The sequence below is a fragment of the Microtus ochrogaster genome, chromosome 2 (assembly GCF_000317375.1).
Source record: "Microtus ochrogaster isolate Prairie Vole_2 chromosome 2, MicOch1.0, whole genome shotgun sequence".
In the NCBI taxonomy this organism is placed as follows: domain Eukaryota; kingdom Metazoa; phylum Chordata; class Mammalia; order Rodentia; family Cricetidae; genus Microtus; species Microtus ochrogaster.
Genome location: NC_022010.1, coordinates 86667823 through 86690774, shown reverse-complemented (window position 1 = coordinate 86690774; position 22952 = coordinate 86667823). Strand labels below are relative to the sequence as shown.

The 22952-nt window shown below is 35.4% G+C and overlaps 1 protein-coding gene across 2 annotated transcripts in view; it reads right to left on the bottom strand.

Annotated features, from left to right (window-relative positions):
• Positions 1-22952, bottom strand: part of Epha3 (EPH receptor A3) — a 303692-nt gene that overhangs the window by 5508 nt on the left and 275232 nt on the right. For both annotated transcript variants that reach the window (XM_005345246.2, XM_026788576.1), the window contains exons 14-16: positions 17444-17593; positions 15711-15904; positions 3304-3459 (exon numbers count right to left, since the gene is read on the bottom strand). In XM_005345246.2, coding sequence (XP_005345303.1) covers positions 3304-3459; positions 15711-15904; positions 17444-17593 — 500 coding nt within the window. The remainder of the gene's footprint in view (positions 1-3303; positions 3460-15710; positions 15905-17443; positions 17594-22952) is intronic.

Sequence of the window (22952 nt, the reverse complement as noted above, 5' to 3'; positions counted from 1 at the left end):
TATGTGTGTGTGAGAGTGTGTGTGTATATTTGTGTGTGTGTGTGTGAATGTTCATGTCTGTGTATATACACGTGTCAGTGGGCTTTGCTCCCCAGTTTAGTAAGAATATTTTTCTTTTTCTTTTCTCATTTTCTTCTTTTTATTTTAATCCTGCAATTCCATAATACTATTACCAAAGGTATGCATAAGGTATAGGATATGGTGACAGAGGGCAGAAACATTATTAAGACAATAAATACTGATCATACCTTGCTCCTAAACTGAGGGGCAAAAGGGCTCTCAGGTAGTAGGGCATGAAACGTGGTTGAAAGGGAATTCTCTGATAGGCTCATACATTTGAATCCTTGGATTATACTTGGTGGGACAGTTTGAGAAGGGTTAGGAAGTATGGCTGAGATGAGGAAGTTTGTCAATGGGAGTAAGCTGTGAGATATAAAAAGCCCAGGCCATCCCCATTAGCTCTCTCTGTCTGTCTTCTCTGTCTCTGTCTCTGCCTCTGTCTCTGTCTCTGTCTCTGTCTCTGTCTCTCTCCCTCTCTTTCTGAGTGTGTGTCTCTCCAACTTGGGATCACCCATATGGTCTCAGCTACCACACCAGCATCATGTCTTCTGCTATGATCCCTGGCATGACAGTCATGAACTAACCCTCTGAAACTGTAAGAAGCCTCCAATTAAATGATTTCTTTTAAAGTTGTCTAAGTCATGCTGTCTCTTGACAGCAAAAGAACAGCAATCAAGACACCCTCTGGATCTGAAAACAAGCCTGAAGGAGTGGAGACCTCCAGAAAAGGCAAGTTTGCTTTCTGAATGTAAATCTACCAATTATCCAAATGCAAATATTGTTCGCTACAGGAATGTGGACACAAAGAAATCCCTTATTTTTAGTTAAAAGACAATTTTGGCTCACCTGTTTTGAACAAATAGCTTTCTTACTCCATTCATAGCTTCTAAAAGCTGACTATATTTATGCTACGAACTAGCAGATAATCTTATGAAGAGTGTTCTGCTTCCTATATTTTTATGTAGTATTTCATTATGCATTATGAAGTATAAACATTTGCATAATTTTACCTTTGAAAATCTGACAACTGGGTGAAAACATTCACTATGTGGTTATTCCTTGTCAGGCTTCTATGCTCTAAAGCAGGTGTCTTGTATATCATAACCCTGTTTATGTTACTAAAATAAGAAAGTATAAAAATGTTCAAAGGAAAAAAGTTTGAATGCACGAATATATCCTGTAACTGTGGCTGATCAAAACAACTACCACAGAAACTCAGAGTATTCTTGATTGATTAAGAAGTTCACTCAGTAAATGTCACCTTCCACTGTAAACAGGACTGTCAGTATATTTTAGATGAACTAATGCTAAGTTTACTTTCTGAGAATAAGCTATCCTTTCCAATAACAATCAACACTTTCACAAGTTCTGTGATATTAAATGTTTCTGATCAAAACACAATGATATAGATTATGCAAATTATTTATTGTATATTTATGCATGTATTAATTACACTATGTACTTTTTTAGGGAGATCTAACATGTGCCTCCCTACAATGAGATTGCTGAAGTGATTGTCAGGATAACGTTCAAAGTCTTTATACATGCAATAACTTTTAAACATCTCAGCTGAAGAGTATAAGACTTAAATGAGTCTCAAATTACCAACAGCTACATGCAACAAAGTGAAGATCAAAGAGAGTAAGTCTCTGATGCAGCATTGGCTCATCTTGGAAGATATCTGCCCAACACAAACATCTTTCAAGACAGTCTCATCTTTTACATTTGGATAGAGGCTTCTAGAACCAAGTGAGTGCTCTCTCAGTCTACATCTTTTGAGCAGAATTGTTACGTAATGGCAAGCATGTGACTTTGGAGATTCTAAATAACAAATGGAATTGAATCATTCCTTGTTTCTTTACTAGAGACTTAGTTAAGAGAGCTGTTCCATTCAGCAGCAATTGCAGGTTTCCTTCTTAGACCAAGTTTTGATAATATGGACTAACCCTCTGAATTGTAAACCAGCCCCAATTAAATGTTTTCTTTCATAAAAAAAGAGAGCTGTTCCATACTCAGGTTATGATAGAATAACAAAGTTGAAGAACTTTGTGTGTGTGTATGTCTGTATATCTGTGACCATAAAAAAAACTAATATTGTTTACAAGATGAGAAAAGGATGCTGTCACATCGCCAATTTGAGGTAAATTTGACCTTATTTATAAAGAGAAAAGAACATGACAACTGTATTGTTTTGTTTTTGTTTTCTTGTTTGTTTAATACACAGAGTAAGAGAAAGATATGATCATTTTTCCCTTGGATCACTTGGCTATTTATTACTGCTTTATTTTGGGGAACAGGATTACAAGTAGATCAGACTTGTCTCAAACCCTTTATGTAGCTAAGGATGATCTTCAATTTCTAACCTTCTGTCTAATTTTCACGTGCTAGTATTACAGATGCGCACCTCTACACCCATGTTGTTTAATTCTGGAGATTAAACCCTAGAACTCATTCATATTAGTCAATTATTCTACCAGCTTAGGTACATATCAGTCCTTCACTTGATTCTCTATAAAACCATTTTCCTTTAGTCAGGGTTTCTCAAAAAGAAGATTCTTCTCAGAGTGACTCCTAAAAAAACGTGGCACATTTGCTTATTCTTGATCTTTAACCTAGAAAACTATGTTAAAAGTAATAACCTCTATGACCTACCAACTATCATATTCAAGTACCAATCCTTTAAAGAAAATAAAAAAGTCCAGTTTACAACTTTTTTTAACTTCACTTTTCTTGCATGGTTTTCTTAGGGAGTAAACAATAATACATGATGCTAGAAGGTATTTAGCAGTTGTGGAAACTGCTTTTGGTTTTTTGACATATTTTTTTTCTCTACTAGGTCATTGCTCGGTTTCCTGTAACCACAGATATAAAAGTTTTCTAAAAAAAAAAAAAGTAAACACAGCAAGTCACATATACAGGATTACATACTGTACTTGATAATGTTTTGTTTTAGGGGCTTTGAGTTATTTATCTACCAGCACATCCTACTATATAGAAAGACCCTGTCCTGAAGATTTGTCATTAAAAGGAAGATAGCTAAGTGTATTTCAACACAGCTATTGTACAAAGGACTCCTGGACCTTACTCTGTTTTGACAGTGTGTGCTACTTTCAGAAGAAAAGCAGATATTGAAACCCATCAGTCTTAAACAGACATATTGGGTATGTGTAATCCATTAATAAAAATATAAATGAGGAGGAGGACGTTCACAGCCCTCTCCTTTCTCTCCAGGATGCCACTTACTCTGTGGAGATCTTGGCAATGGTATCACAGGAGCTGTACTCCACCCCAGTGAAGATTTCTTTACAGTGTGCTGTCCGGACGCCATTAAGCCAGTCACCTGTTGTGTGGAAGGTAGTGATGTCAACATTGCTTTGGTCCAGAAGAAGGTTTGATGGCCTGCAAGAAAAGAAAACATCCAAAGGAGAGAAATCAGGAGTGATTGAAGTGTCTAAGTGTCAAAATTTGACACCACCAGCAGCAGGAACTTCCAGACTACATGCAGTGTTCCTGTTTATTTGAGGAATTGATCTGCCATGAAGTCTTCATCTGTTCAAGCTGGCTCCTTGGAAGGAAGACGGTGATTTTCATCTCACCTAATGCTCCCTTCTCTGCCCTTCACAGCTTTTTACACCATCAAAACTTTGCCAGCAAAACATATAAACATGCAACACATATCTTTTTGTTTTTGAGCATTTCAATTAATTAACATAATGGTATCATTTAGATACAGTTGTAGCAAACACGACACAGTAAATACTTAACTATCTGCCTTTTCATGGGCTCTGTTTCAATTTGAAATCCATCACAAATGAAAGGTTCTTGGTATAGATTGTATAGCTTTGGTGGGTGAAGAAGAATTTGAAATATAAGGTACATTTACAGCAATACATGCATTCAGCACAGATTTTGATAATACTACTAATGCTATTTAAATGTAAAAATTATAAAAAGATCAAAAAATGGCAGATAAATAATCACAACCAAACACACACACACACACACACACACACACACACACACACACACATACACACACGTGTGTGTGTGTATGTATATTTTTAAGACATTCAGATATAGAGGTAGATTGTGACTTATATTGACAGCACTCAACAGCATTCATCAGAACACATTTAAGATTGATTTGTGGAGCCACATTCCTATTCTTACATCCTGGAAAGTTCCAGATTTGCTGAAGCAAAGATCCAAAACTAAAATAAAGGTAACGATGGACACTGTTTCTATTTCTTTTTCTTTCTTTTTTTTTTAATTTTCGAGACAGGGTTTCTCCGTAGCTTTTGGTTCCTGTCCCGGAACTAGCTCTTGTAGACCATGCTGGCCTCGAACTCACAGAGATCCGCCTGCCTCTGCCTCCCGAGTGCTGGAATTAAAGGCGTGCGCCACCATCGCCCGGCCAGTGTTTCTATTTCTGAAGAGTAAGAAGAACTAAGCTATGGGTAACCTCCTTTAGGATGGGGGTGCTTTTGTTTGGTTGGTTTTTCATTCCTCTGAGCTCTTAGTAACCCCTTTCTTTAACTGTCCTTTGTCTCATAAGAATGGAAGAATTTGCTGACTCCTTCATTCTTTTATTTTTTAAAGAAGCTTAAAAACAAAGCAGTTACAAGGGCCTTGTTTGTAGATTAAATTTTAAATTCATAAGCACTTGTATTGTTCCTGGCCCAATGCTAAGCACATTGCACCGACATCAGGGTAAACCTTTACAACATTAGTTAGGCCCAGATGGTGTTTGCTTGTAATAGATGCAAAAGCCAACACTAACAGCAACTAAGTTACAATCTCAGTTTCCTAAGGCGTAAGAGACAAAACAGGGATTTAGACACAACCCATACTGGAACTGAGACTCTTCAATGCTATGCTACATCATTTGGTGGAAAAGTTGTTTAAATTGGATATCCTTTGTTTTTTTCCTTACTGCATTTGTGATGGTAGGATGGGACCTCTGATCCATCCGTGCTGTGAAGGGTCAGGGAGGAAACCCAGGTATAACAAATACTATCTATGTGGCCAGGAGGGTTTTCTGATTTCCTCATCCATAAAATGGATGCATGTGATAGAAGTAACAGGTGTTCCACAGCTGGCAGGTAAACGCATTGGCTATATTTAGAACAATGTTGCAATATAATTGCGAAGTTTTTCTATTATTGTGACATAGGTTGAATAGTCATTGAGTCTCCACAACAGTTTGAAAGCTTCAAGAAGAAAATTTAGAAAAGTAAATTCTACGTTTTATACAATGCTTCAATTGGCGTGATGTAGTTAATTACCACACGAGGGACTGTTTGTTTAATCATGTGTAATATTATATATACGATGGAGCAACAGCACTGTAAAGTGGCAGTTATTAGAGGCCTCATTAGAATAGTCAATAACTTTTACAAGCTCATTATGAGGTCACAGGCTACTCTTGTAAATGGATGTGTTATTCTGTCTAATGTCATTATTTTTCTAATTATTAAACAGAATATGTTGCTTACATTAAGCCTGTACCTACCATAGTCCCATTTCTGTAATTCTAAACATGCCTTTTCATTTTTTAACCACAACAGAATTATTGTTCAAACCCTTTTATCTTTTGTGAAGTTGGGATTGGATTTAATCTTTATTCATCTCTTAAGACATGTTAGTGTATTTTAAAATGCCTAAGACCAAATATGTACTTTTATTTAGAGCATGTTCATACAATTCTAGATTCAATCTGTAGCATAAAATATCCATTATCATCAGTTTTAAAATGCTTTTATTTTATCCTCTTAAAAACATGTGTCTAAAATAAATATATAACCTAAAGTATTGAAATTCAACGTTTAGGAATATGGGAACTCAACTTGGGGATATAGAGGCCTCCAAGATAAGGGAAGACAATTAGCATGCTTTTTATTCCCTTCTTTTTGAAGCAAATTTAACTCTGGTTAATTGTAGTCATATCTTATTAAGTAACTGAACATTCCAATGCTCTGGATCTACACTCTCTCTCTCACATATGAAACCAATCACCAGTTATCTTGTAGGCCCTGCAGGGCGATGTTCCTTCTGTAAATAAGAAAACGTCTCTGAGCGGAGTTCCTCAAGGTGCCCACTCTGTACCTCAAATGTTCTTTTAACTGGGAAGTTTCATTTACCAATGTTGATCATCTTCATCATCCCTTAACATGCAAAAGTATACATGTAAAGAATAAAGTTGAGGATTTTTAAATTTTTATTTTATTATTCTCCCCTGCCCCCCCCCATCTTTCTCTCTCTCTCCCTCTCTCTGCGTGTGTGTCTGAGAACAATGTGTTGTGGATGCCTGTACCACAGTGCACGTGTTGCTGTCAGAGGAGGGTCTGTTGTCTCTGTCCACCTTAATATGGATAATGGTGGAAAACTCAGTTCATCAGTCCTGTCTGCAAGCCCCTTTACCTGCTGAGTCATCTTACTGGTTTAGAACTTGAGTTTTTAGGTAAGGAGAATTTCAGAACCTGCCCAAGACCCTGATATTATTGCTCAGTGTTGGAGAAACCTATAATTTGAGATACAATTATAAAGATACATTAAGATAATTTGATTAAAATTTCAAATTTCAAACCAATTTAAGAGAAAAGGGGCAATAATACATTTCATTCTGCCTCTATTTTTGTCATTTCTGTCACATAGCTGAACAATGGATTGTTTTGGATAAATCATCTTTCCTATATATAAAGAGCACAGAAAAACATAAATCAAGTATGAGAAAGTTTTATAAGAAAAATGAGTGAGGCTAAGATACAAGACAATGAGAAACAAAAGCACCTTGAATGTGAGAAATATAAAAAGACCCTAGGATGTGAACACACACAGACCAGTTTCCATGTCTCCAGTAGCTGTTGCACAGAACCCATGTCGTCTCTTCGTCCCATGAATAGCAATACTTTTTTATTTATGGGTTTGTGGGTACAAAGAATCAAACCCCAGGCCATTTATTCAGGATATTTATGAAGTGTGCCTAATAGCAAAATGGGAAACATTTTCTTCCCAGCGCAGGACGGTTTGTATTTTTAAACTCAACACTTTGGACAGACTCAACAAGAAGTTGGAGAAAATTAGTATAAACAAATTGAAATAGAACAGGACGTGTGGATTAGGGATTAGAGTGACCCCAGCTGAGTTTTTCTGTTTATGACTTGGATCAAAGTACAACCAAGACAAAAAAAAAGAAAAAAAAGAAAAAAAGAAAAAAAAAGGAACCTAATTTTAATGCCGTGCCGGTGACCTCAGAATAACCGGTCCTGCAAAGTATCATTTTTCCACTTCCGGGATCTCTCTAGGGATTTCAAATAAAAATTGGTTCCTTTCCTCCTCCGAGAGGACATCTGGAGAGTTTATCAATGGATAGGAATTTGTCTCTCACTGTGAAGAGCCTGTGATGTCTCTTCATGCGCACCAAGGGAATCCAGCATTCTGAGCAGCTGCAGGCAGCAGGGTTTTTTTAGACCCAGCCCCAGACTTGGGGTCTGAAGGGGAAATTTATAGGCAGGGTGATGTGCACCGTGAGCTCACACTTTTCCTAGACAAATTAGATAGGTTTCAATCCATGCAGCTGTAAACGATGTCCTACAGAGTTCCACCTGATCTTTTACAGCTTTTCATAAATCAGTGCCTACTGGCCACAGACCGCAGTCATTAAAAAGAAATCATGGAAATTACATGTTTGCTCAGGGGAAGCAAAAAATAACTTTCCTCGCCTGCTTGCTCCCGCCTTGTATTTGGGTTTGTGAATTATTCTTTTATGGGCTTTCATACCCTTGCATTAAAGAGGTACACATATTTTTCTTCCCATCAAGTCCTATTTTAGCTGCCAGGGCTTACATACCAATTAGTACCAGGTAGTGGGGAACAAATGTCAGCTTCCAACTGCCAAGTCCAGGAATACCTCCTAATAATAAGGTTGTTTCAATAAAGCCCTGGATTCGTTAGGATTGAATCAGGAGTTATTCTTGTCTGGCTTTTTCTTTGCAAATGGTTCTAAGTCAATGCACTAAGTTTATAAATGATATATATTTTTTCAACCAAGGAGCTGATGCCATGGCATCTAGAGAGATCACTAATACTAGAGATAGATGCTGTAAAATAGTTAAATTTAACTTTATTTATTAGAAATAATTTCAGGGAAATGTTAAGTCATTTCTTAAAGCCAAAGTATTGTTACCATTTTCCGTTATGCTTTTCAATACATTTTGTAACTTACTTTTAAGTATTAACTTGATACCTGTACACTATATTTGAGTAGGAATGTTATATTTTTATTTTATTTGAATATGGATCAATGCTAACCTTGATCTCTTTATCTTTACGTTAAAATCCCAAATACTATTAAATATATAAAATTTCCATCAGTAATGGAAAATAACCTTGAACAGATATATGCATTCAGATTTATATGTAGAATAAATATTTCTTTGTTTCCCAATGAAAAATTACTATGTAAATAAAGCGTCAAAGAAAAAGGCCATTGTATTATTTTAAATATCTTTATCTTTAAAAGAAACTTGAGCATTTATAGCTTCTTGTGCACTTTAATAACTCTCTATAGTAAAATTAGTTACTTTCATTTTAAGATTGCTATTATTAAGAAGAAATTGCCTGGGTATCTGGAATATTTGTTTCCCTGTAAAATGGTTTTTTTATTATATTTGTCAGAGAGCAAAATCACCCTGTCAGTTCAGAATTTGAGATCAAAGTCATTTTGAGGAATAAGGCAGAATTGGTTTTTGGTTGTAGGCTTTATCTTAAAGTACAAAATATTTGTCAAAACATCAGTTATTCTGAAAAATACTGTTTTATGTGCTCAGAGGTAGGAAGTGTTATAAAATAGATTTGCTTATGACCATTAACAGGGAAATGGTGAGCACTGTTTGTTTTTGGTCTTATTTGTACTGTAAATATTAACATGAGCTTTTCATAAAGAGTAAGGCAATGAGAGGCAAACTTTACAATGAATTCCATTAAATCAATATGACTTGGTCTTTGGGACCTTATTATACATACATTAGTGAGATATTATATTACTAGTCATAATAGAAACAAATTTATAGTTATGAAGTTGAAATGAAAATAACTTTATGGTTGGGAGTGGGTCACCACGAGGAACTGTACTAAAGGGTCACAGCGTTCAAAGGGTTGAGAACCACTGAGACTTTGAGTAGAAAAGCAAGATAGATGTGATAATCCACTTCTAATTCCAGTACCTGTCCTTTTGGAACCATTTTATCTTCTATGGCGTTTCCGTCATGATCGTTTCAATAAAGATATCTCTGAATCTTAAAGCAAAGGAGAACGATTTCCGCTTCCTTTCCAAAGATGAAAATTATAATTGTGTTTTTCTTCTAAATATCTCAATGGTACCATTTTACATTTTCTGTCCTGTTCCTCATCTTGGTTCTTACAATTTCAGATTTATCACTCTAAAACCACCGTGGTTCTCAGCCTTCCTAATGGTGTGACCCTCCCTTTCATTGCTGCTTCATGTAATTTTGGTACTGTTAGGAATCGTAATGTAAATATCGGAGATATCTAACATCCAACTCCAAAGGCGTCACAACTTACAGGTTGAGAACAACTGCTTTAAAGGAACCAAAGTAATTTTGAGAAAGGAATGCAGCAAACTTCCATTGCTGAAGCCCAAGTTTTTCTGCCCTTTCAGTTTTATGATTCTTACCATTCCACTTAGGGCAATGTATTGTCCACTATTTACCAATTCTTTGTATTACACTTAACATGTCTCTGAGTTATAGTAGGTATTATTTCCCAAAGCTCTGCAGGAAAGCTTTCTTTCTGGGTAAGAGTAACTGAAGTCTGTTATGAGTTTGCATAGCCATGGATGTTTATCTCTTATTTCTTTGTAGGATTGACATCTCCTGCGATTGAGTGATTGCACAGCACCCACATAAGCTACCTAAAATCTTCCCAGGTTCAACCACACACAGTTATATTCAACAGAGTCGTTTGTCCATTTCAGTGAGTGAATGCTGTGGCACTTTTAGAACTTAACGTGGTTACTTGTACATTTTAGCTGAAATGTTTAGTGGTTTCACCATGATCTCTGAATCCCAAAGCAATTTGGAAGTTGCAAGGAGCTGAGAATTATAGACTTGCAAACTGGGATTAGGATAGCTCACTGTCAATCTATTAGGATCTCATATCCCCTCCATAAAGTCTCATGGTAATCCATGGCAAAGCACTTTTTCAGAAATTAAAAATGCTAGGAAGAATAAAAAAGATATATTGGTTATGAATGCCATCAATTTGAAACTTCACCTATTAATTATACATCTATGGCTGCTATTTCATGTCCCTATAAAGGATACTTTAAACTGAGCTTAGCTATCACTTTCTCCTCCATGCTTTTCCCATCATAATTAAATGTAAGTTGGGAGTAGAGGTAGCAGACTAGACTCTACCTATACAATTAACATGAAACTTAGGAAAACGTTGTATGAAAGATGCTTTTTAACTGCGACTGTGTAACTTCATACTGCTGTACTGTCAGCACACAAACTTCATATGCATCCTTTCCCATTTACATTTAAGAAAGCAGATAACTTGAAAAGGAGTATACTATAAATATAATATTATTATAACTACAAATATAAGTGTACATAAATATAAATTAATATATTATAAATTTAATATAGCATCCCGTCTCATTACTCCTTGTGATGGGTAGTGGTCCTAGGGGCTTCCTGACCATCTACTTTATAGTTCTCTAGTCATGGACTCTTGAGAAAGTGATGTTCACACAGATACACAGAATAGAAAGATTCTGCTCTGAACCAGTGCAAGTGAAGTGTTAATTTAAAAAATTCACACAGAAAATCCAGATTGGAGAATATGCTCACTATCATATTTCATTCGGTACAGGAATAAGGGCATTGAATATTAATTATATTACCTGAAAACTCTGTCAGTAAATGCATGGTGGACTAGCTGACTCCATGAGGACAAAAAGACACAAAGGAAAATCTGGGATGGGTGAAAGCAGGAGCTTCTGCTTTCTGAGATGCTCAGTGTGCTGAAGGAACTGGAAGTGCCCCGCAGGCTGCTGTGTTGCTAAAGTGAAAGGAGTCACTGGATAAAATGGACCCCTAAAGAAATGCTGCATAAATCAACTCATGTAACTTCTCAGCTTCAGATGTTCTAATAGATTCCTTATGCACTAGAAAACAAATCTCAAAATCTTTGTGATAGCCTCATAGTCTTAAGTGCTCTGGCTTCCGTTTGCATCTTGAGGCTATGATAAAACAATTCTTTTTCCACTGCTATTCAGTAATATTACCTATCTCCCACTCACTTCCCAGTACCTTTAAATCACTTCTCATCTTAAGGTATCTTTAGTTCACTTATCTTCAATTCACTTATCGCCTCTAATACTCTGTGTATGGATGTGTATGTGAGAGGGGCTATTGACTCTTTAAACAGCTAAGTCATTATTACCCTGCAGACAATAGATCAAACCCAAGCTCTTCAGAGGGTTTAATCTCCATATAACTACCTATTTCTTTCATACTATAGTCTTACTGCCTATTGCATATTGTACATCTTCTGTAGCACAATTGTGAACATGATCAGGACCACCGGCTTCCTCATTTTTAGCGACTACTTAGTTTTTATTATATAAAGGTGGTCTTATCATAGTTTTCCACAGAAATTAGTGAATAAATGAAAAGTGTCACTGGGAAAGCAAGGCTTTTTAAAGCCGCCAAGAAGTCTACCAATTCCTTGGTGTTATAAAGATAATATCAAATTGGCTATAAAATGGTTAAAATTATACTTGTTTGTATAAGACAATCTGAGTGCTATGTGGACAGCTGCTTGGTCCAGGGAAAAAGAGAAGAGGAGCTTAGTAAGGCAGTCAATGCAGTGGACTAGTTTCGAGGAATGGATGCTGCAACGATGGCATGCCAAAATTTCACCTCAACTCCCCAAATAAACAGTAGAACAAATCTGCCTGTTTGGAGGACAGAGAAATATGAATGTTTCAGAACACATATTAGAAATATCTTGAAACTACTCTTTGGGAAGTTTTGTTTTGAGGAATGTTAGAAAAATAGGACTGTAGTGATCCAAGATATCTGCCCATACAGGTGATACTGAACGCAACATCTTAAATTTACCTGTCGAGAAAAAGCAGTCACCAGAGTTTTATGAAGCAAGTGGATTCTAGAGTTCTTTCTTAAAGATTTAGGGTCAGATACACTTTATAAATTCTTTTGGTGATGCCTGTCACCGCAAAATGTGAGAAATGTCATAAGTATATTTCTATTGCAAAGATCACACAGAAATGAAAATTTTAGATATATAAAGAGGAGACAGAAGCAGAAAGTAAGAAAACAGTAGAATTTGTTCATGATGGTCCAAGGAACACTTCCTTCAAAAATGACTAGAAACAACAAAGTAGATAAGAACAAGTGGCAGTAAATTTCATTTTGCCACCAAGGATCTCCAAAGTACATACTCATCTTTAAAATTTCAATCATGACTATTTTAAGAACATTGTTTGAAAATTAAGGAAGGAAACAAGTTCAATCAATATATATATATATAAAAAAACACCATTACTGTCAAACAGTGGGAACTCATTTTTATTTTTAGAGGAAGGAAAAGTATTGAAATCCTTGAGTGGCAATGAAGAAGCCTGACAGTGACTTTGCATGGGTTGGCCTCCCAAGACAAATACCTTTATAACTATAAGTAGAGTTACCAGTTTTACATTTGATGAACTAAAACCAATATCATTTTATAGAAAAAATATCTATTTTTTCCCAGAACTAAATGCTTTGTGTCTAAATTTCTAGAAATTATTTGGGTATTTAATGCTGTAGTAGCCAAAAATTGCATAGTAGATAAAACGATTCAGAAAGTATAAACTTTAAGTATTAAAGGTTGGATACTTACTTCTGTGTCTCCTGACATTCTGTAATCTGATGTAAGACTGTTTTCATCCACAGAACTGGGGTTAAATAGTCCTAGATCCTATAGCATCATTCATCTTTAGCGTGATAAGACCATCCAGTGGAAGGTTTGAATGCCTCCTCACGAGAGGAAGAGGGCTGAAGGGTTGTTTTTCCCTGCTACAGTTTACTACTGAGCAAAGATCAAAAGAAATAGCTTCAAGGTGTAAAATGAGGAGCATATGCTCCTGCAAGGACAGGCCTACAAGTCAGCCAGTTGTCAAACTGTCAGGTAGACTTTCACAAAGTCTGCGTTATCTCACTTCTTGTCAAGTTTGGGACATAGATGAATCTTGATTGAATAAATTATGGGAAAATTTCTTCTAAAAGTACATTAATAAATTCTAGTGTAGTAGCTGCTATATGTTATATGAAACTAATAAACTATCATTCTCACACAACGACATTAAAAGCATGATTTAGATTTCCCTTCTTTTGTTAAAACGTCATATAAATCTTGATCATGTATGCTATGCTCACTATACCAATTCAAAGTGGTTTAAAGATTGAACCATAAGTTCTGAACTATAAAACACTTATAAGAAAATACAGATTAAAGCCAGGCAGTGGTGGCACAAACCTTTAATCCCAGAACTAGGGAGGCAGAGGCAGGTGGATCTCTGTGAGTTTGAGGCCAGCCTGGTATACATGAGCTAGTTCCAGGATAGGCTCCAAACTTACAGAGAAACCTTGTCTCAAAAAAACCAAATAAGTAAATAAATAAATAGAAAAGAAAACAAAAAAGAAATAAAAAAATTAAAGAAAGAAAATACAGATAAAAAAACACTATTATATTGGTCTTGGAAGTAACTTTTGGATATGGCCACCAAAGCAAAACCAACTAATGAAAAGAAAATAAGTATAATTACAACAAACTAAAAAAATTCTGCACAGCAGTGAAATCATTCAAAAATACAGTAATAGATCTACAGAGTAGAGAAATCTCTACATACCATACATATAATAATAGGTTAATAACCGCAATGTATAAGAAGTCACATCCTAACAACAAAAAACACCATGAATGACTTAATAAAAGATAGACAAAAGACTTAATACAGACTTGTCACACAAAGGGACCAAAACAATTGTAATTATGTGTAAACCATTCACCTATTTTTGGGGCATGCAAATAAAAATCACTACAAAATCACCTCACACTGGGAAAGGTGGACATGATTAAAAACACATTAGACTTTAAGAGTTATAATTAATATGAATAAAAGTAATATTGTTGGGAATCTAAATTCATATAACATGGAATTTCCTCAAAAAATTAAAAGTGGAGCCAAAATATAATCCAATTCTTGGTGAATAGCAAGAGGAATAAGTTAATTAACTTAAAATATATTTTCCCTATTGCAACAAAAGCAGTGAGGTAAAATAACACAAACACCAGCAATAAATGACTACGAAAACATGCATGTTCTTACTATGTGTCAATATATTCAGTAAAAACATCCATGTTCTCACTATATATCAACATATTTAGTATTTATAACAATGTGAATGAATCTTGAGGGAATTATTTTAAGTGAAATCATCCACAGATGAATAAATAACTGTGGTATGAAATCGCAAATTGAATCTAAACTTGGTCCCACACAGAGACAGAGAGTATAGAGCTCACCCAGGATGAGAGTGGAAACAAGTTAGAAGATTGTAATTACAAGAAACACACCTATATTTTAAGTTAAAAAGGTTGTGACTCTTAATGCACAACATGATGAATGTAAAAATAATTCATAAGTGTTAGGATATTGGTCTAGAAAGATTTTAAGATGTCTCATTGTAAAGTTAATTGATATAAAAGTTAAATATGTAAAATGATGAAGCACTACTTAGTTTGATTATGCTAATCATTTTACAACACATGTCTATAAAAGCACATTACAGAACTTGAATATATACAAGAAAAAATTAACACACAATCTATCTATCATCTATCTATCTATCTATCTATCTATCTATCTATCTATCTATCTATCATTTATGTATGGATCCTCATTTTCTAAAATGCTGTAATCAGCGCTTGTATTTTAAATTTTAGTATTTTCTTCATTCTAGATTTAGGGACATTCTTTTCATTTTATTTCTTAAAATATTAAATCAAGTGTTTACATAAAATCTGGTCAAAATTCATAATTATTAGAATGTCACTTATATACATATTTACACACACATACTAATCACACATTCACAAACTCCTGGATCTTTTGGTTTAATTTGTGTTTTTGCTCTTGTTGTTTTTATTCTTTGTTTTGTAAGGGTCTCTTGTAACTCAGTCTGATTTGCTCTCATTGTGTGTCTGAGAATGACTGTGGATTCCTCCACCTCTCAAAGGCTGGATTTACTGATATACACCATCAGAATGGGCTCAACTACTGGAATATAGCTTTAAGCAAGTAACTTATCCCCCTTTTCCCTTAAATGGTGAATAGTAAAATAAACTATGTGTTCAGCTTTCATATTTCCCAGACTTAAGCTTGAAGATAGGGACACTTCTAGCTAAGAATCATACTAATACTTCCATTATTATTCCAAAATCACAGGAGAATTCTTCTACTCCAGTTCTGAGAACCACAATTTCTTAGAATCCGGTTGGAGGGGGAGTGGGAATCATGCGTTGTGGAAGGAGAGTAGCATGCACAGCCAATGTGTCACCTTGCTGCTGCACTGGTGATGATCTTCAGGCTGCCTGGATTCCGGATGAGCTTGTCCAGAATGCTGACAATCTGCTCAAACTTGGGCCTGTTGTTCCTGTCTTTCTGCCAGCAGTCCAGCATCAGCTGATACAAGGCAGCTGGGCAGTCCATGGGAGGCGGGAGGCGGTAGCCCTCATCCACTGCTTTAATTACCTACGGGAGGAGAAGAGTTTCCAGGGTCAGAGACAAGAGACTCATTGGAGTTTTTCATTTACACTGGTAGGAATATTTTAAAGTTCAATAAGATAGTTTTTGAAAATGTCCTAAGAAGACAAGAGCTAGTTATATCCATAACAGATTATCCATGCCTGAAAATATTTTTGACAGGAAGATTAAATGAAAGTAGTGTGTGTAAAGGTCTTTTGAAAACCAAGGTAAAAATAAATGTTCCAGAGTACAGGAATTTTGTTGCTATAAAATGATTATTTTTATTATATCGATTATTAAATATATAAGTCTTGTAAAGATTCATGCAAAATAAATCAGGATGCAGATTCCAATCATACCACAGTTCAGAACTTTGTGACCCAGAGAAGTTCTCTTTTGTACACTACTGTGGGCTATGCATTACTGTTTTTAAATACATAACGCAGCAATTTTAAAAGTTTATTGTAAATCAGAAACATCTGTAGAAGTTCTTAATGTGCAAAATACTTTCCTCTCAAAGCATTACTGAATCATCCACTTAGGGGGTAAATCCCGAGAATTTTTATTCCTAACAAGTTCCTAGGCCAGGCTAAAGTTGTGGGTTCAGGTACCATGCTTCTAGATGCTCTAATATAACATCAGTTTGAAGAAAATACATGGAAAACTTAATGCGATTCTACCATAATTGCTGTATTTGACATACTAAGCACATGTGAGAAAACAGAGTATTATTGATATATCAACATATAGTAGAGGAAATCTCATAAGTAGTGACTTGAAATTGGACAGCATCATCTCAGTTTGCTTTCTTGTATGTTTGGGTTCATGCACAAAATTTCTGGTAAGCATAACGAAATATTCTAATCCCATGTGCTAATAGTATCTTTTTTTAAACAGTAGCAACATGCAAAAAATGCAAACATGATTCTACTTTAAAAAAAAATGCTCATTCTGTAGTTCTAACAGAATGCTAAAGATTTTTTCCTCTAGCCTGACTCAGTTTCTATGATTAAGTTCATGTGCAGGCCTAGAGTATTATTAGAAACAACATGGTAGTGATTATTAATTTTGTCTCTTTGGATACTAAATTTAAGTAAGCAAATACTGGAGCAGTTGTAAAAATTTAGTCAAGAAATGATGGCATGCATAGTCTTAATAATGTTAGGTAGAAAAATATCCAGCAAAAATATTGTTACTATTCCATGTTGTGCTTGCATGCACACATGAACACACACACACACACACACACACACACACACACACACACACACACACACACACACACACACATATATAATTTTGCTACATTATTGTTAGAAATATTCTATTTGTTCCATTTTTAAATCCCTGCTTGAGGGAGCAAAATAAATCTGTAAAAACAGCTCAATTAAAACCCTTGTAAGATACAAGAATTTTTTTTTAACTAAATATTCAACTTCTATGTCACCAAGTAGTTACCACCTGGTTTCATTATGCTCCACTTCCTTGCACAGCTTGAAGTTTTAATCTCAACTCATAATTCATAAACTACAAGCTCATACTTACATCCTGATTGGACATCTCCCAATATGGTCTTTCTCCATATGACATAACTTCCCAGAGAACAATCCCATAACTCCACACATCGCTAGCGGAGGTAAACTTGCGGTAGGCAATTGCTTCTGGTGATGTCCATCGTATTGGTATCTTCCCTCCCTTGGGGCATAAAAATAACATGTACAATGAATAAGTAATATAACATATGATGGACATAATATACTCTAAAATCAGACATAATTTTCAGTGCATCTGTTCTGAAGGAGACTATAGAGTTCTGCTAAAATATCTTAATTATCTATTTTTTCCATATTTAATCTGTATTTGTTTATTTATTTACTTTGACAATTTCCTGCATATATAAAGTGATGTATGGTTACAGGAAGCCCTATTCTCTCCAATACCCTTCCCAACCTTACTAACCTTCCTTCTCCCTATAACACCTTTTCAAATATCTATATCTCTTTTCTTTTGAGACCTACTAAGTTTAGAAAAGATGATATTTATGACCATGAGTTTTGGAACTGTGCATGTCAGCCTGGAGGGCAATTTATTTTGCACACAGCAAAGTATAGTACCTACTCTTATCCCAGAAGCCATCAGCAGCTAATACTTCATCAGAGAGTGGAAGATTCCGGGGGGACTTTCTAAGCTCTGATCGGAAAACATCTTGAGAACAACATTTACCCCTAAACATATCAAAGAATAGTGAAATTCTGAAAGAAATTATAAGTTGTCTGTATTTACAACTTAAGTCATCCTCTTAGAGTTGAAAGATATTACAAATAAACCTTTATTTATTAACTAAGAAATATTGATTCAGAAAAAAAATATATGTTGGAGGCTTTTTAGTTACAGTTTTCATAATTGTCAGAAGGTTTGTATTATACACCCACAAAAGATAATGTGTGTGATCCTTAACAGAGTGATCCCCCTCCTTCCTGTCATTCTATCAACTTCTAGTTAACACACCTTTAATGCTACACAAATTCTTTAGGAAGTCATGAAAAGCTCACTATTAACTACAAAGATATACTGAAATTTAGCAGTTTTTGCTGTCATTGCTAACTAAACCAGACTAAAAAGTTTTTAATTTTCCCCATTTCCATGCGGGGCAGTATCAAGTCACTCTGCCGTTAAATGAATAGAGAACTTGACACTAAACATATTTAATTAAAAACACAAACTGCAGAAGAGGACTAAAACAGATAAAATGACTATGGAACTAAAGGGAAAATTGAGTGTGTCATTACAAATTGTTCAGCTTCAACCTTGTAGATTCAAAATCCTTTAGTTCATCACCAGTACAAAAAAAAAAATGTAGAACTAGTATAATGAACTAGTAAAACGTCCATTGACATAAATAAAATAAAATACAGTGTTTCCAAACTATAATTGGAAGTCACAAGCCCATGAAAGCTAAATATGCAATAAAACAAAGGTTATGAGCACAGCACATGTGGGTCTGTACCGACCACACAGACTTGTTGCTTATATTTAGATTCATTGTTCTGGCAAGAGATCAGGAATTCAAGAAAAGCTTGCTTATCTTAGTTGAATCCCCTTTGTCCTAAGCTCATGCTGCCTTAAATTCACACTGTCGTCCTTTTCTTAAGATGCCTTCGCCCCATTTCTTTCTGTGATTAGACCCTCCTTCCAGCATTTTAAAGTATATAGCATATTATCATTGTCTACACTCACCCAGGCAGAACTTCTTTGTTTTGTCTATCTGCAGCCCAGGCACCTATTGGTCAGACATTTGCCTTCATTCCTTACCTTACACTCTCCATTCCTTTTTGGTAAACATCATTCTGTATTAATTTCCATGGGATCAGCTTTATTAGAATGCATATGAACCACTTAGCGTACCATTCCCCAGGCTCACCAATATCAATACAAATGGTAGCATTCGATTATTTTCAGAGAAGAATATTCCATTATGTACCCAAGCTGCTTTTGTTTCTTCCTGCATTCCCTGATGCACCTGTACGTGGTGGCACTAGAGATCATGGCTGTTTTCTCACTCTGATTCCTTACATGTGTGGGGTAAGCTTAGACCCAGGTTCTCTGAAAGGTCGCTCTTGCCATTTCAGATTATATTATTCCAGGGGCCATGACTCTGCATCCTGAGATTCCTTTATTCCTTTTGTGTGTGGATGGTATTAGTGATCCCGAATTATGAAACCCAAACGTAGCTGCAGCCAGGAGTAAATATCTGCTGGGGATGCTCATCATCCCTGTGTGGGAGCTGCTGCTTCCGGTGACGCACGATAATCCTTGAGGAGCTAAAGAAGAGCCAGCTGAACCCCAGGACTAAGGCTTTATATGAACTGGTTACACTTGCACTCCCTGTTTCAGACACTCGTTCAGTCTGTAGATACTTTTGTTCTTGTCCTTGGATTTAACTTCATTATGAAAATCAAGAACCCAATTTACAAGAGTTAATTTAATATCTAGATTTTGATAAAATTGCAATACCCTTTCTGGAATTCAGCTTAATTTTAATCATTCTCTCATTTCTTTCCTCCTCTCCTTACCTTCTCCTATTCTCATATATTAGGGGAGTTTTTTTTTTTTCTATTTTCAGTCAATCTTAAATGAATCTAATAGTTTAATCATCATTTTCCTCCTAGGTATAACTTACTAGTGCTTTGCATTTCAGTAGAAGCACTGACTTTTGAGAGCCGAGTTTCCTCGTCTGTGATGCCTGAATTCCAAAGGCAAAGAAAAATCGAGAAGAAATGTGGGTAAAGCAAAGTGTGGCTCAGAAGGTTTAACAGGGTCATAATTTACAACAATGTCTGTCTTTACACTGAGTAACTGCAGGGTTGAAATGAATGTACAAAAGAGTTATATTTCTTACAAAAAATTAATTCCCAAACTAATACAATATTCTGCTTATGATATTGAAAACAAGACTTCTCCCTTCCTTATCACCCATCTCAGCAGCTCATCCCCGATTTTTTAAGGTTTCTATTTTGCCTTGCAATTTATTGAAAGTTTATTAATAAATACATTAAACATGTGTAACTAGTTTTTTTAATAACTGTCAAACACAGGTTTCAATGAAGTATACAAAAAGTTGGATTTGATGAGACACTGTGCTGTCCTTATTTGGTCCATGTGATTCGAGATAGCAGAATAGTTTTATTGCAACTTTATTGATGTACTTTTAACTTGGAATTCATTTCATAATTTACATCTTCTTGGTAAATTACCACCCATTTTCGAGAATATTTTAAAAGTACAATTAGTTATACAAATAATTTATGATGGTGCATTTTCCCATATTTTTAATAGGTTTTTAAGTAAAGCATTTATTTGACTGTCTTTCTACCCACACTTAAACTCCTTAGATATTTATGCTTCTGAGGAAAGTTCACAGTTGATTGGAGCAATCCCAGAATCACAGCATATGGGCTATATCTAAAACCTCAACTTCAGAGGAACATTCAGCTCAAACTCAGCAGAACTTGAAGCTAATGCTTGCTTCCTATTTTTGAGGCATCAAACCTAGTCATTTCTAAGCAGCATCTGTCAACGTGAAGCTTGAAGAATTGGAGGTGCCAGGAGTATTTGATTGTTTGTCCCACTTGAATACTTAATTTTAGTGGAAGTAATAGTGTTGTTTCCTGGGATCTGTTTTGATCCTCCTGTTTAATTTTGCCAAGTTGCTTGACATTTCTGAAGTTGTTTTGCTGTGTATAAGCCAAGGGACATGGGAGAAATAAAATTTAACTATATTTCTGTTCACCTCTCTAACAGCCTAACAGCTTGACCATTTTATAAACCTTAGCTCATCAGCTTTCAATTTCTGTGCTAAACATACGTGAACAGCAAGAAGGGGCTGACATTTACAGTGATAATTCTTTTGAGCTCTTTAAGAGAGGTTACTTTCATACTAAACTCTATATCTCCTTGAACATGTATCTTGTGTTATTTCTATACAATTTAGAGAAACATTAAAGGAGATGAATGAAGTTTTATTTATTATTTACTGTGTATATGTGTTTTCTTTTCTTTATTTTGTTGAGACAGAGTTTCTTTGAGTTACAGCCTTAGCTGTCTCGGAACTTGCTGTGTAGACCAGGCTGGCTTTGAAGTTACAGAGATCCACCTACCTCTGCCTCCACAGTACTGAGATTAAAGGCTTGTGCCACCACCTACCAGTGAAGAAAAAGTTTTAAATACACATGGTAGGGGTTCAAGGAAACAGTGCTGAGCTGTGATCTTCCAATCCACTATTAGTCACAGGAGTTTGAAACTCTTTCACGCCTCTAAAATAAAGTAGTGAACTGTTCTTACAAAATTCTATATGTCAGAATTTTAGGATATCATGTTTAAATTTGATAGTTTTCATAATATCCGGGTTCTCTTCCTTTCTAATGTTGCATTGCTTTAACACAGTTCTTCACGTTGCCTTGACTCCCAACCATTAAATCATTTCATTGCTACTTCATAACTATAATTTTGCTACTGTTATGTATCCCTGTAAAAGGGTCATTTTACAACAGAGGAGTCATGACTCATAGGTTGAGAACCACTGCATAAGACTCTTGAACAAATTGTAACTATTATTATCTTTTCCCTCCTGAGCTCATTTGATGTCAGTTCATTTGCTGCACATGGATGGCCACTGCCTTGACTTCTAAAGATAAGTACAATGGCTTAAATATCTGGGTGGCAAAGTATACTATGCAATATCCACTTTTAAAAAAGACTTGCAATTGTTTGTGAAAATAATCCCCTATTTGTTTTTTTAACACTCCTGAGGATTTCCATTTCATATCTTTGCTCATGAACTTTATTAGACTGTACTTCAAATGACAAAGTACTCAAGGGGTTAATCTGATTCAACCCAGAATGATTGAGTATTGAACTTGTAGACAAATATTAGCCTCTCAGGTTTAAAACAGAACTACAGAGATAAATCATTTTGCTGAAAGTCTTAGCATCTATCTGTTATCAGGGACTCAGCTCCACTCACTGTAGTAGCCAACAGGCACAATTCAAGGGGAGCACATCCCAGGGGAGGCATTTATTCTAGTCCTAAGTAGCTCCAACCTAAGGACCACTGAGCAAACAGTTTCAACAGATGTTGGTTGCCATGAGAGATCAGAGACAGATGATTCTAAAGAAGCAGAAGCCCACCCTTGAACTTGGGATTTTTCAACATTATAGAAAAGGATTAAGAATTTATTAATAGACAGAATAATATTCATATTTAAGTAATTCTGGGGATGCAAAAACCGAATCACAAGTAAACAATGTTTATGATCCCTCCAGGTGCTCACAATACAATATAAAAGTTAGGTAATGTGATGGGAAAAAGAGCACCTGTAAAACAAAATAAAACCCGAAGAATAAGATAAAATATGACCTAATGTGGCTTCAATTCATTCCAAAATTCTGTCAATTTTACATTCTAGACTATCTATCTATCTATCTATCTATCTATCTATCTATCTATCTATCTATCTATCTATCATCTATCCACTTATATATACATTTTTATTTA